Source organism: Vicia villosa, linkage group LG1 (assembly GCF_029867415.1).
Source record: "Vicia villosa cultivar HV-30 ecotype Madison, WI linkage group LG1, Vvil1.0, whole genome shotgun sequence".
NCBI lineage: Eukaryota > Viridiplantae > Streptophyta > Magnoliopsida > Fabales > Fabaceae > Vicia > Vicia villosa.
In genome coordinates, this window is record NC_081180.1 from 90,316,640 (window position 1) to 90,331,149 (window position 14,510).

General features: G+C 30.5%; 2 protein-coding genes across 2 annotated transcripts; one reads left to right on the forward strand and one right to left on the reverse strand.

Annotated features, from left to right (window-relative positions):
• The first annotated feature begins 1,505 nt into the window (after positions 1-1,505).
• Positions 1,506-8,900, forward strand: LOC131643494 (uncharacterized). The gene is made up of 18 exons (XM_058913725.1): positions 1,506-1,980; positions 2,541-2,765; positions 3,350-3,413; positions 3,508-3,637; positions 3,731-3,875; positions 4,124-4,372; positions 4,453-4,537; positions 5,241-5,343; positions 5,882-6,007; positions 6,088-6,201; positions 6,739-6,857; positions 6,975-7,062; positions 7,171-7,263; positions 7,374-7,463; positions 7,608-7,727; positions 7,840-7,931; positions 8,069-8,126; positions 8,623-8,900. The coding sequence occupies exons 1-18, from the start codon at positions 1,791-1,793 to the stop codon at positions 8,698-8,700; spliced, it is 2,169 nt and encodes a 722-aa protein (XP_058769708.1). The 5' UTR covers positions 1,506-1,790; the 3' UTR covers positions 8,701-8,900.
• A 1,223-nt stretch (positions 8,901-10,123) lies between these two features.
• LOC131611981 (early light-induced protein, chloroplastic) lies at positions 10,124-11,210 on the reverse strand. Its single transcript, XM_058883798.1, has 3 exons — positions 10,928-11,210; positions 10,706-10,807; positions 10,124-10,581 (listed from the first exon to the last, which is right to left on the reverse strand). Exons 1-3 carry the CDS (start codon positions 11,075-11,077, stop codon positions 10,237-10,239), a joined length of 597 nt encoding a protein of 198 aa, XP_058739781.1. The 5' UTR covers positions 11,078-11,210; the 3' UTR covers positions 10,124-10,236.
• Positions 11,211-14,510: the final 3,300 nt, after the last annotated feature.

Here is a 14,510-nt window from a genome sequence, read left to right on the forward strand (position 1 = left end):
TTGGTCGACTATAGCCAATTCAATTGATGCGTGTTTGCATAGTACATGCTCTAATTGATTTCACTGTACACATAATTTTTTTATTTATTTAAAATATGATTAATTTGGAAATTAAAAGGAAAACGTGATTATTTAAAGAATTTGAATTTTGTTGAAAAACATGATAATGTTGAAAAAAAGTCGTATTTTAATATCGTATAGACAAATGCTTGAAATAAAATCTTGCAAGAAAACAAATAAATACTAGTATATTTATTTTCTTTTTTTGTCGGTGGGATGGGATTGTCAATATAGTTCTATATTCTATATATTTATTCTACTTAGTACTTGGCCAATATCCACTGAAGTGGAGAATGATCTGCTAATAGGAACAATCTTACCCACAGATTGATTCAAAGACTTTCTGTGTTCAACAAGTTTTTTTTTTTGATATTTTTTTTAATTTTTTTTAATATTTACATTTTGAATTAATATACAATATATTGAAAAAGATGGATCGAGTATTTGTTTAAAAAATTAAAAAGATATTTTTTAGAATAATGTTTTTAAAATTATTATTTTTAAGAATATTATTTATACCTATTAGTTTGGCTTAAATTTAGATTTGTTAATAATAAAATTTATTTAATTTAAAATTATCACAAATAAAAAATAATAATAAATATGAATGATAATGAAAAGTTATAATTGATTAAATTTATTCTTTAAATTTTGAAATAAAAATAGGAGAATCGTGTGTAAATAATATTTTCGAGAATAACATTTTTTAAATTATTTTGCAAAAAATTTGAATCAAAAATAAAAATATTGCATTATCATATTCATATCTCTAAAATATTTATCAATTATTGAAACAAGCACAATTATATCTTTTCATAGAATAAAATGCATTTTTTCTCAAACAATTTTAAAAAACTAATTCCAATAGATGTATATATATTGTTGAAGAGTTTGTTATACATTATTATAGTTATATACTTACACATTTATGATAATAATTGTCATTATTTTTAAAAATGGTAGTATATTGTTTAGCATTAGGATTTATATTGAGAATTAGATGAGTCAAGTGTTAGGCTAAATGCAGAATTATGGTAGGTCATTAAAATTATGTGCATAAGTTATTCCCCCATAATTACAACTACTTTATTCACAATATGTGTCGTTATTTATCCATTTGCAATGCAATTGAATTTATATTCATATACTAGTATCAAATCAAATATCAAAAACTCCGAAAGCTAGGTTATACCAACTAATTTCAACAAAATATAAAATTATTGAATATAAGATGTTATTATTGTCTTATTATTCACGAATCACAATAGTTATAGACTATAGTTTAGTTATACTTATCCTTCACTGTATTTAATTAAATAAATAAATATTAGAAATTAAAAAAAATCGATTTCGAGGAAATTAAAATTAAGACTTGTTTGGATTGCATCATTTTATCCCAATCGGCGACGTTAAAACCTTATTACTATTAACAGATAATAACCGCTCATCCAAACAAGTCCATATAATTAATTCATTTTTCTCTGCAAAACCTTCGTTTCGAAGAAGCTCCTCTTATCGTTCTTCTTCTTCTCTTCTTCTCTTCTTCTTCTTCTACACTCTCTCTGTTCCCTTCGAGATTTTCAAAACGCATCTCCATTTACGTTTTTGGATCAAACACTTTCGATCTCTCTGCGAGTTTTCACACAATGCCGTCGCTTTGAATCTTCCTCCAAATCAGAGCAAACGAGATTTGAACACTATCGCCGACAATAACCGTTTTTTTCTCACGAATGGGGTCGATACCGTCAACGCCGCGTAGAGGTAGTGAATTCTCGCCGGAGACGGTGGAGTATCTGATCGGGACTTTTGTTGGCGGTGAATCCTTTCCTCTGTCGTCGGAGTTTTGGCAGAAATTGCTGGAGCTTCCTCTCAATGTTCAATGGCCTGGTGAACGTGTTCAACAAGCTTGTGAGCTATTAGGTTAGTCGTCTTCTTATTACAATTTACTTTTAGGCTTGAAATGGATAGTGGATTCAAGAGGAAACTTCAATTGATCCATTTGTGGACAATAACACTAGCTAATAGCTAGGTTTATTGAATTCAATTGCTAGAATGTTAGAATCTGATTTTCTTTTATCTCAAAATGATGATAATAGTTAAGCCTGCTATTTGTGATGTCTCAAAATATTGGATTCTAATAGAAATATAGAATTAGTTTAGTTTGCATGGTTGATTATTGAAGTGCGATTTACCTTTCACAAAAGTTAAGAGGACAATGAATGTAGTTTTTAAGAGGATTGGGTTTGCCATCCAAAAAGAGGTAGCGGTGCTGCTTGATGCTCGTTTGCTTGCTATTTCTGTATAATATTGATTATATAATTAAATCTTCCTATGAGAAGTGATTCTGGATGATTTTTAGTTTTAATCTCTTCAATTCCATAGAGTACTTGTTATGTTGATTTTAATGTGATTAAATTTACTTGTCGTGGAAAGTTCTTATGTGAATTTTTGCTTTGGGATTTTTTAAAATTGTTTTGCAGCCAAAAACAATTGTCACACCAGGCATCTTGCAAAGCTTTTGTTTCATCTAGCATGCTACTTGCAAGAGTTCATGTCTACTTCTGATGTGCCACCTTTGGTTTATGAGAAGGCTGCTAATGCAGTGTATATCAGTTCTGTGTTTTTGAAGCACCTGATTGAAAGTGGCTTCCAGTTATACCTTTCTTTCGATGGTGATGAAGCTGTACTGAGGGATGTTTTGGGAGGTATGTATAAGTGCATGTTTGATTCTACTCTTGAGATCTGTAGATTAGAACCATGACTTGAGAAGGTTTCCAATGCAAAACGAAACACACTATAACCATAGTTATTTCTTATTTAGAATTTAGATCTGCAAACATACCTCCATACATGTGGCATACAAGACTCATGTAAAAGGCTTGAGCTAGATTTTGGCATTTACTTTGGTTAAAATGTTGCAAATTATTGCATTTGATGTGATTTATGCAGTGTGGTTAAATGGTGGCCATGGCGTGGCATATTGTTTGACAACCGCCATAGGCAATACGTAAAGGGATGCCCACCTTGGTGGCACAATAGTCAATAGGCCTCAACAGCGGGTTTACATGGCAGATTTTTGGCCACCTGCCATCGATAGCACTGGATATATCATCAAATATGCATGATTTTCACTTTTGTTTGATTTGGAAATTCTTAATGTTTCATGGGATTCATAATTTATTTTTCATTTTCTCATTTCAAGTCTCTATTTGTTTCTGTGTGCATTTCCAGGGTGATAAGATTATCCGAAATTCTCTTAACTTTTTTTTTTAAAATTTTTTTTATACAGATCAAACCATTGAAAATCTTGTAATGCGGAATGTACTGAACTTTATAGTATCAGTAGAAGTGAGGTATATCTCGGCTCATAAGTATTTGACGGCTAATTCTTGTTGAGTTATTGTGTGAACTACCTGTCCTGACAGTTTTCTTAAATTATTATTGTAGTCCCAACACATTTCTTCTACATCTAGAGCTGCTTAATTTCATGATTATTGCAATGTCAACTCAGCTTCTCTGTGGACCATCTCCTGGACCAAATGATGTGAATCCATTTCTTGATGCCGCAATGGCTCAGGTTAGAAGTTGAAATTTTAACATCAACTGTTGTTCATCGAGTTATTATTTATTTGCTGATAAATAACAGGTTAGCACATTGTTGTTTTTGCAGGACAGCTCTCTGGTTGGTTTAGTTGTCCGTAAATTACTTCTAAATTTCATTATCCGCCGTAAGGTTCCATTTAATAGGGCAACTTATCCCATCTTGTATGACGAAAGTCAGAGTAGTGTGCTGCAGAGAGTTGGTTCTGCAGCTGGTACGAACTGGTGACTGGATATACTTATCTATTTAATATTTAGGGTTTTTTTGAAGTCAAATATGCCTTTTAGATATCGTTGTTGTTATTATTATTATTATTATTATTATTATTATTATTATTATTATTATTATTATTATTATTATTATTATTATTATTATTTATTATTTTCTAATTGCTTCAAGATTCTTGTGAAAGTTGGGAACTTATTTGATAGCTGTTTTATATTTTGATTTATTGCCTTGCAGCAAATATTGTTTTATTGCCATTCAGTTATTTGGTCAGTTCAAGCGGTGAAGGGTCAAGAAATGCTATAGCGGATAGCAGTCTTGACGCGCTTCTTGTTCTCATTCATTATCATAAATGTGCTGTGAGTGAAGACTACTCTGCCATTGAAAATAAAAAATCTTCAGCTTCAGATTTATTACTCAAAGAAAATCCTCATTTTTCTGATAACCCTTACTGCAAAGCCTTAGAGCATGCAATTGACTGTGAATGTAATACATTTTTCATACCTATATATACCATTTTAATTGATTAAGAAAGCTAGCCGTTTTTAATCAGTCTCTAAATGCAGTGGATCGTGTAGACGTTGAAGGAAATGCGCACAGTGGTCAACACATAAAGTTACCTTTTGCTTCTTTGTTTGATACCCTTGGCATGTGAGTATCTTGGTACCTGTATATGTGTTTGAAAATTAATATACTATTATTATGTCCAGAATGTCCATATATACTTTTATTAATGAGTCAAACTCTGCAAAATTTAATTCACATGTTTGTAATTGTATATTATTATCATGGTGGTAACTTGTATTGATCAGAATATCTGCCAGATGTAGATCAATCTTATTATGATATTGTGAAAATTGACTCACCAATTAGTTTTCTGTTCACCAATCAATACTTAGAAGTTGTAGATCAATCTTATATTTTTCTGTTCACCAATCAATACTTATATCAAAGAGAAGGAAGGGAAAGTAAAAGAAAAGCAGGAAATCACAATTTATTCCATTTTCCCCCATTTCATATTTGCTCTTCAGTCAGGCAGTATGGATTTCATCTTATATATGTTAGCACATAATTGTTATTTATAGTTTTGCGTATCTGTTACCTTATTTTCTTGGTTTGAAGCTCGATTATCGTGTGGCCTATGGCTATAATTCCAGTTTTTTATCAAGTGTTCTTCATTTTCGCTGCTCATAGATACAGCTAGAACTCATGGATTTCTTGCCACTTTGGATATTTTTTTATATGTATTCGTAACTTGACATTTACTGTCCGACACTCGTACTAGTTGCAATTGATTATTTTGGATTTTTCACATTTGTGTTTTAAAAACCAGGCATCTTTAATTCCTCTACAGGTGCTTAACTGATGAGACAGCGGTCCTACTGCTTTACTCGTTGTTGCAAGGAAATTCTTCCTTTTTGGAGTATGTCTTGGTGCGGACTGATATGGATACTTTGGTATGAGACAGCAAACTTGAATTTCTCTAATGAAAGAAAATGGAATTAATTTATTATTATTTATGGGAGAAAATGCAATCGCCTTGTTTGAGATATCTTTAAATGGCATACACCTTTTTATTTTTTAAACAAACACTTGCCACCCTTGTTTTTTGTAGAAGTAGCACTCATTTTCCCGTAGGTCAATTAAATGACACACACACTCTTTATTTTTACGAGATAGAAAGGAGGTCAGTGTAATTGAGGGGAGTTTTGTATTTTTTTCAAAAAAGTAGGGGTATTTATCATTGGGGTATATATTTGAGAAGGTGCGTGAAATTTCCCTTAATTTATATATTTAAAAAGCAAAATAACAATTTTCAGATCAAGTTTGATAAGACTTGTTACTTTGCAAAACAGGTATTCACTTTATTATCATATGATGTGATATATGTAACCACTTGATTTAAGTCATTGTAAATCATATGGGTCCGACTGATAACATCTAGAATGGCTAAAGATTGAGTCTTAATCCGATTCTTGTTTATGACATTAACAGTTAATGCCGATTCTGGAAGCTCTATACAATGCTCCAACAAGGACAGCTAATCAAATATACATGCTGCTGATTGTATGTCTTATACTTAGTCAAGACTCTTCTTTCAATGCAAGCATTCATAAGTTGGTAAGAGTTTTATTCTCCATTAGAATATTCCTAGAACAGCAACAATTTTGTTAAATGTTAATTAGGTTATAAATGAGCAGATATTGACGGGTGTTCCATGGTACAAAGAACGTCTCCTCCATCAGACCTCTCTTGGTTCTCTTATGGTCATAATTCTTATCAGAACTGTACAGTATAATTTGTCCAAACTACGGGTATGATTCTTAAGCTTAGTTCGATTATTAATTTATTCTCTTGTAAGTTGCATCTAATTTATAAAATGTCCTTTTCTACTTGGCCTAGTAATTTGGTTATTACTGAGATGTGATACTGTTATCTGTATCGATTGGTGGAATATATAAACCTGTTGATACTGTTGACTGCTCTGTTTCTCTTTTATGGCAATTAATTTTCCCTGCTCTAGTTCACTTGATGATATTTAACCCGCAATGACGAATATTTAATTTTCTTTTGATGCTTAATTGCATCTGGCATGGTTTACTGTTATAACCTCGGTTTGCCTTGAAATTTTAAGAAGGCATTAAGATTTGTTTTATGTACTAAAAGCAGTGATTATTACATATATCATATGCCAATCGATACATGTAGAATGGACATATTTCAATCTTAGAAATGTTTCTGATACATGGTTAGACAAGTAGTTTATATGGAATGAACTACTAAATTACTCTTATTTTGTATAGATTTTTGTTCTTCTGACAATCTGTTATTATGCATTAAAATAATGATAGGATGTATATCTCCACACAACATGTCTGGCAACTTTGGCTAACATGGCACCTCATATCCATCGTTTGAGTGCATATGCATCTCAAAGACTAGTTAGCCTTTTTGATATGCTTTCACGCAAGTATGTTCCCCTTCTTTCTCTACCTTCATAATGTACCATTTCCATTTAAAATATACCTTTTAGAGCTGATTGTGATCTCTGGTATTAAAATTTGACAATATCCTTCCTTCTCATTAGGTATAATAAATTAGCTGATCGCAGAGATAATAAGCTTCATATTGCTAAAGGAAACTCAATTGAAGGAAACAACTTTGTAGAAGATGTGGTATATATATATATATATTATATATTGTCTTAGTGCTTTTATGGCTCTTATTGATTACAACCGTTAGATCACTCTTTTTCTAAATTATTATGTATTTGTTTAATGCAGTCAACTGAATTGCAAATTTATACTGACTTCTTGAGGCTTGTACTAGAAATAATAAATGCAATTCTGACTTATGCACTGCCTCGGAACCCAGAGGTTTGATTTGATTTTCTACTTGATTAATTGAAAATTTATCACATCTATTTTTATCTAGTTCAAAATTATCCAAATTTACATTACTGTTATGCTTTATTCGACTGGAGCAGGTAGTGTATGCAGTAATGCACAGGCAGGAAGTCTTTCAGCCATACAAGAGTCACCCACGCTTCCACGAACTCCTTGAAAACATTTACACCGTAAGTTTTATATATATTATATTTTTGTGAGTTATAATAGATGCTTACCCTTTGAGACCTGCAAATTTTAAAGGAGTGTGTTTTGTGCAGTTTTTACATCAATTTGTTGTGTCATTGAAAAATGTACTTATTGAATATTTGCAGGTATTAGATTTTTTCAATACTCGTATGGATGCTCAAAGAGTGGACGGTGACTGGTCAGTCAATGAAGTGCTCCAAGTGATAATCGTCAATTGTCGTTCTTGGAGGGGTGATGGGATGAAGGTAACATAAGAAAAGAATTGTGATTTGTGGTTTGTTTTCAGTTGGGAATATATGATTAAGAATTTAATAGTATTACTTGTCCCATTTTTATGACACTGTTTATTTTTGGCAGATGTTTACTCAACTGCGCTTCATGTATGAACAAGAGAGCCATCCAGAGGAGTTTTTTATCCCATATGTCTGGCAGCTTGTACTATCCCATTGGTATGGTTCTTAGTCTCGACGCTACCTGTAGATATTTTACACTTAACAGTTTCAAATTTGTGGTTTTATTTCATTTCTTTCCTTTCAATTTTTTCATTCTTTGCATGTCACTAATGCAAAAATTGTGTCCTCTCCAGTGGATTTACATTCAACACAGAAGCCATAAATTTGTTTCCAGTTGATCTACACCCAGAAGTACGTATCTGACTCTCTCCTTTTATGTTTGAGTATACAACTTCTAATCGAGTTGTATAACTGCACTTCCTCTTTTTTTTCTTGGGTGATAATAACATTTCTATATTTTATTATATTAGTTTTTATTATGATGGATAAACATAAATGCACTTTCTTTTTTTTATTTCTTAGGTGATAACATTTCTATATTTTATTATATTAGTTTTTGTTATGATGGATAAACATAACTGCACTTTTTTTTTGGGGTGGTAATATTTATATATTTTATTATACTAGTTTTTATTATGATATGGATAAACACCAACAATAATTATGATTTTGACATCTCATTTGTTTAGTGTGCATAATTGAAGACACATTTATCATCTAAGAAACCTAAGTCTTGTCTATTAGACAAAATCAAACCCCACAATTTATTATACAACATGGTCTCAATTCTGTATTGCTGATTTCTTTACATTGTTTCTGTCATTGACTTTTTATGAATGAATTGCAGAAACTTGAAAATGGGGTGGTGGAAAGCACACTCCTAAATGGTGATTTTGACAAGCCTGAGTATCAGCTTGATCCATAGATGCTTGTATTGTTAGTACAAACGTGGCTGCCAATTATAATAGCTATTTGTACATATAAAGTAGCTGATAAGATTTCTGAATTTAAAAAAAAAATAGATGCTATGATGTGTATTGTTTTGTCATTCTTTCTGTTCATATAATATGTGAGTGTAGAGGTTCATTCCTTTAGATGAAAATGAGATATCCATGTATTGAATAAGCATAGTGTGTTCATGCCAGTTCCAATTGCACGGGTTTTGTAGATCAAAGAGTTCCACGTTCTCTATTACGTGTCTACATTTGTGTCAGCATTCTTGTTAAGTTTATATCAAATTATACAATGTGTATAGTGTTATACCAAAGTTACATGTTTATCATGATTCATCAATTTGTTAAGTGTTAGACAAGAGAAAGGGATATGTAATATTGTTTCAGTTGTAGTGTATCTTTTCTTATACTATTGAAAAAGTCAAAATTGATATTGATTTGTTTAGATGTAATTGAATAAAATTGATTTTGTCTTTAAAGCTGATTTTCATTTTAATCTAGAAATTGGAGTGTGTGATTGTAAAATCGTTTTTACATTTAAACTAATTAATCAGCTAATATTTAGATAAATGTATTGAATTATTTATTACTATCTAATTTTTCTTTTTGATAAAATTAAAACTTAATTCTAATCACCATGTTTTAATATGAATGTAGTTATTCTCATTGCGAGGGCATAAGTTTCTGATATGAACTAAGTTTTGTAAGAATGCAAGAACTATACGATTTCCTTATTATACTTGGTTCTGGTATATTTTTCTATAATTGTTGTAATTTATTTTTTTACAATAGAGACTTTCTTTGGAAATCTCTCACGTCACCCTTGGGATGCGTTTCCAAAACTTTTGGAAGTGAATTTACATACAGTAATTTTTTTTTTCTATATTTTAATTTAACATTAAATATTATTCTGTAGATGTATTTACAAACTTTTTATTTAATATTAATTAAATGATTCCGTAGATATATAGTGCTTTCAAAAAATGCACCTCCGAAAATAAATTTCACCAGGTGCCTGGCAATATAATGGGTTGAATTAAGATATACTCCTTTCTTTTTAATTTATTAAGCTTTCTCTATAGTAGTATATTAATTTAATGGGTTGAATTAAGATATACTCCTTTCTTTTTAATTTATTAAGCTTTCTCTATAGTAGTATATTAATCTAATGGGTTGAATTAAGATATACTCCTTTCTTTTTAATTTATTAAGCTTTCTCTATAGTAGTATATTAATTTCAATTCAAAAGTACAATTTCTTTCATTTTCTAAAAGTGTTATCGCTGTTATGATTTTGGCAGATTATGGACGTTCCCTTTGATTTTTAAATGGTTATATTTACCAAGCAAATATACCTCAATTTAAATTGGACAATTATGAGCTTTAAGGCTTCACATTATATCAAGAAAATAGCTTAAGATTAATGTTACAATTCTTTATGACATTACATAAGCATGTCTGACCACATCCTGTAACCTAATAAGCCATAACGTGTGCTGTAAAAATCTATTACACAAGGGAAGTACCCTTAACATACTCTGTGAATGCCAGAGCAACTAAACCTAACATAGCAATTCTTCCATTCCACAACTCTGCATCCGAGGACATGATACTTTTAGATTTAGACTCAACACTAACACCTTGCAAAAATGGAATCAATGAAGCAAGTGTCAACAACACACTTGTCCCCAAGAACCATGGAACTCCACCACCAGATAACTGTTCACCCAAACCCTGCCCTTTGGCTATCTCCACCCCTATTGCGGCTACAAAACCAATCATAGCCAACCTTCCATTGATCCTTTCAGGTGCCGGCCCACTAAATGCCATCAAATCCGAAAACTTTGTGCTCATCTGTCATTATAACATCAATATTATTATTAATTATAGGGTCACATTAATTTCTACCAAGATTAATGCTTAACATAAATAATCAAACATATAAAACAAAGTAGTAATTATGTGTTACTATGGTCACCTTTGGTGGACGAGTATAGGCTGGTTGCGGTGTTGGTATGGGTGTTGGTGCAATTGGTGTAGTTGGGTCTACAGGCACCTTTGATTGCTCTTTCGGCTCTCCCTGAATAATTTAACAAGTAATTAGCAACCCATCATCCTTAAATCGTAAATATATTTCATATGCACAAGCAAAAATTACATAAAAATAACCTTAAAATATGTTTGATAAAATCATAATTACCTCAGCCATAGATCGAACTTTGAGGCTAACATTCCTTCTGAGGCTTGGACTGTAGACAGAAGGGATATTGGTAAACTGGTTAACCCTAGATCTGCTAGAAATGTTAGTCATGGAGCTTGACATGATTGATTGATAAGATGAAACAGCCATTGATAACAGTTTCTTAATGTAACAATGCAAAACTCAAGAATCAAAGAGATAGACCAAAGTCTTTCCTGAATCTCGAAAATAAAACTCTTACAGAGCTAATAACTTAGATGGTTAAAGTTGGTAGATGAAGCATTGAAGAAGGTTGGTTATATAGAATAGAATGGAAAGCATATTGTGGTGGATATTTAAGTTCCACGTAGTGTGTAAAAAGATCCTAAAAGGTAATTGATTCACGTGGACTCATTTGTCGACACATGGTAAAAGCAACAGACGTGGCTATAGTTACAACCACAAAGTACTGCTGTACACAGAATTTTTAGGTTGTAAACTTGGTTCACTCGGGACCTCAATTGTTGCTTTTACTGTTTTATTAATATTAAATAGTTTCTAGATTATTCTTTAGAGAATTAAAAAAAAGAAGAAGCATAAACCATGATTTAAAAAGTATTTATGCGTAAAAAATAAAATCATTCATGTCAAATAGTTATTCTTATATATGATAGAAAAAATATAGATTTCATAAATTAATCAAATAATAATTTATTTTCAACAACAAATTATTTTTTAACAAAAGAATTTTAAAACAAATTTACATACAAACTAAAATATAACAAATATTTTTTAAAAATCTACAAAAAAAAAGCTTAGTCTGGAATATTCGTTGCTCTATACGGGACGAAATGAAAAATTAAGAGTTAAATATATTTTTGTTCTCTATAAAATAATTATTTTATTTTTGGTTTCTATAAAAGCAAATGACATGTTTTGATCTCTATAAAATTATTATGCACGTAGTTTTATTCTTTATTGTTAAACCAATGTGTATTTTTGAATTATTATTTTGCAGACATATTAAAACGTTTTAAAAAGTTTCTTAAAAAAAACGCAAAATTTAAAGTAAATATTTGAAACTTAAATGGAAATTTAATATTTATATAAATTAACAACATTAATATTACATTATTCAAAATATTGAATAATAATGAGAACATGAAGTTATTGATCAAAATATTTCGAAATCAACGGGAACCTGAAGTTATTGATTAAAATATTGATTATTAATGGGAACATGAAATTACTGATCAAAATATAGAATATTAACGGTAATATAAAGTTATTAATCACAATATTAAATATTAACGGGAACCTGAAATTAATGATTAAAATATTGAATATTAACATGAACATGAAATTACTGATCACAATATTGAATATTCACGAGAACTTGAAGTTACTAATTAAAATATTGAATATTAACGGGAACATGAAATTACTGATCAAAATATTGAATATTAACGGGAACATGAAGTTACTGATCACAATATTAAATATTAACGAGAACATAAAGTTACTGATTAAAATATTGAATATTAACGGGAACATGAAGTTACTGATCACAATATTTAATATTAGCAAGAACTTGAAGTTACTGATTAAAATAATAAATATTAACGGGAACATGAAGTTACTGGTCAAAATATTGAATATTTACGGGAACATGAAGTTACCAATCACAATATTGAATATTAACGGAAACCTGAAGTTATTGATTAAAATATTTAATATTAACATTAAGTTAGTGATAAAAATATTGAATATAAACGGGAACATGAAGTTACTATCAAAATATTGATTATTAACGGGAACATGAAGTTACAAAAGGCTATTTAGACACAATTTTATTTTGGTGCTTTCATTTTTGTTCTTGATTTTTTTAGATACAATTTGTTCTGGACCGGCCCAATCTAGTCAATTGGGCCATTCCCGCCTTCGGCCCAATACGCGTCAGATTACATATGGCAGTTTCCGTCCGACCAGACCGGGCAAACTTGCCAAGTAACCGACCACGAGGACCCCTCGTGCTCGGCAAACAACCAGTCCACGCGTCTCCTAAATATCCGCCCCAGAAGGAGGAGTCTAATCCGCTCAAAAAACATCCTATAAATAACCCTCTACATACAGAGGGCGAGGTAATCTTTTCTTACCCCAAAACTCTTTCACGTTGTTGTACCTTGTGGAATACATACTTACTTTGGCATCGGAGTGCCTTGCAGGTACAACCCCTTTTTTCTCACATCCATCATCCCGAACTTCAAGCCTTCATTGTTGCTGGCCACCTGATCTGCTCGGTAAAGATCACAATTTATTGTTAATTATTTTTATTTTTTTCACAAAATATTAATTACTTTTAAGGGTTAATAGTAGTTTACCCCCCTGTAATATGAGCGTGTTTTGATTTACCCCCTACCGTTGCCAAAGGCAGCTTTTGGCAACGGTTTTTTTTGAAAAAACCGTTGCCAAAGGGTAGGGAGGGGGCAAAAACAAAATTCGCTAACATTATAGGGGGGGTGAATTACTATTAACCCTACTTTTAATATAAATTTTTTCTATTAAAAAATATACATATGAAACAAATGCGCGTTCCGTACCAGAACCCGTGCGAACGCACGAATTTGTTACTAGTTCTTATATATGATTGAAAAAATATAGATTTCATAAATTAATCAAATAATAATTTATTTTCAACAACAAATTATTTTTTAACAAAAGAATTTTAAAACAAATTTACATACAAACTAAAATATAACAAATATTTTTTAAAAATCTATAACAAAAAAAAGCATATTTTTGTTCTTATGAAAAATTAAGAGTTAAATATATTTTTGTTCTCTATAAAATAATTATTTTATTTTTGGTTTCTATAAAAGTAAATGACATGTTTTGATCCCTATAAAATTATTATGCACGTAGTTTTATTCTTTATTGTTAAACCAATGTGTATTTTTGAATTATTATTTTGCAGACATGTTAGAACGTTTTAAAAAGTTTCTTAAAAAAAACGCAAAATTTAATTTCTAAGTCGAGATTTTCATGACTTTTATCATTATCTTTTAAATTTTGAAAATTTCATATTCAATTCTTCTATTTTAAAAAATTCTAAAATTTTATAACTAAATATTTTATATTATTCTAAACATGTATAAAAACTATAACAAATATATGGTAGAAAACCGAACAAATAAAGACACAAGAGAACATTGATATTTAATGTGAGAAATCTTTAATATGAGAGTAAAAAACTCCGAGATACTCAGACTACAAAAACAACTAAATATAATCAAATAAGGGTAAAGAGAATGTCAAAGTGATTCACAAACTAGTGCTAACAACATCCAAATCACAAAATTGAAAAAAAAACAAATCAACATATTCAGTGCAAAGCAATTATCTCTCAACTCAAACTTTGTTTTGAAAATCCCAACGATTAAAAGGTAGATACGGATGTCGCGAACCTGTCATCCATAAATGAACTCGATCCAACAGTTAACGAATCCAAAATCGCTGATTTACTGAGACTGGTTTTAGAAAAACGGGAATTGGTTCCTCTCATTTTTTTCAATTCTATAGCTGATCTTTCTACTTTCTTCTCTCT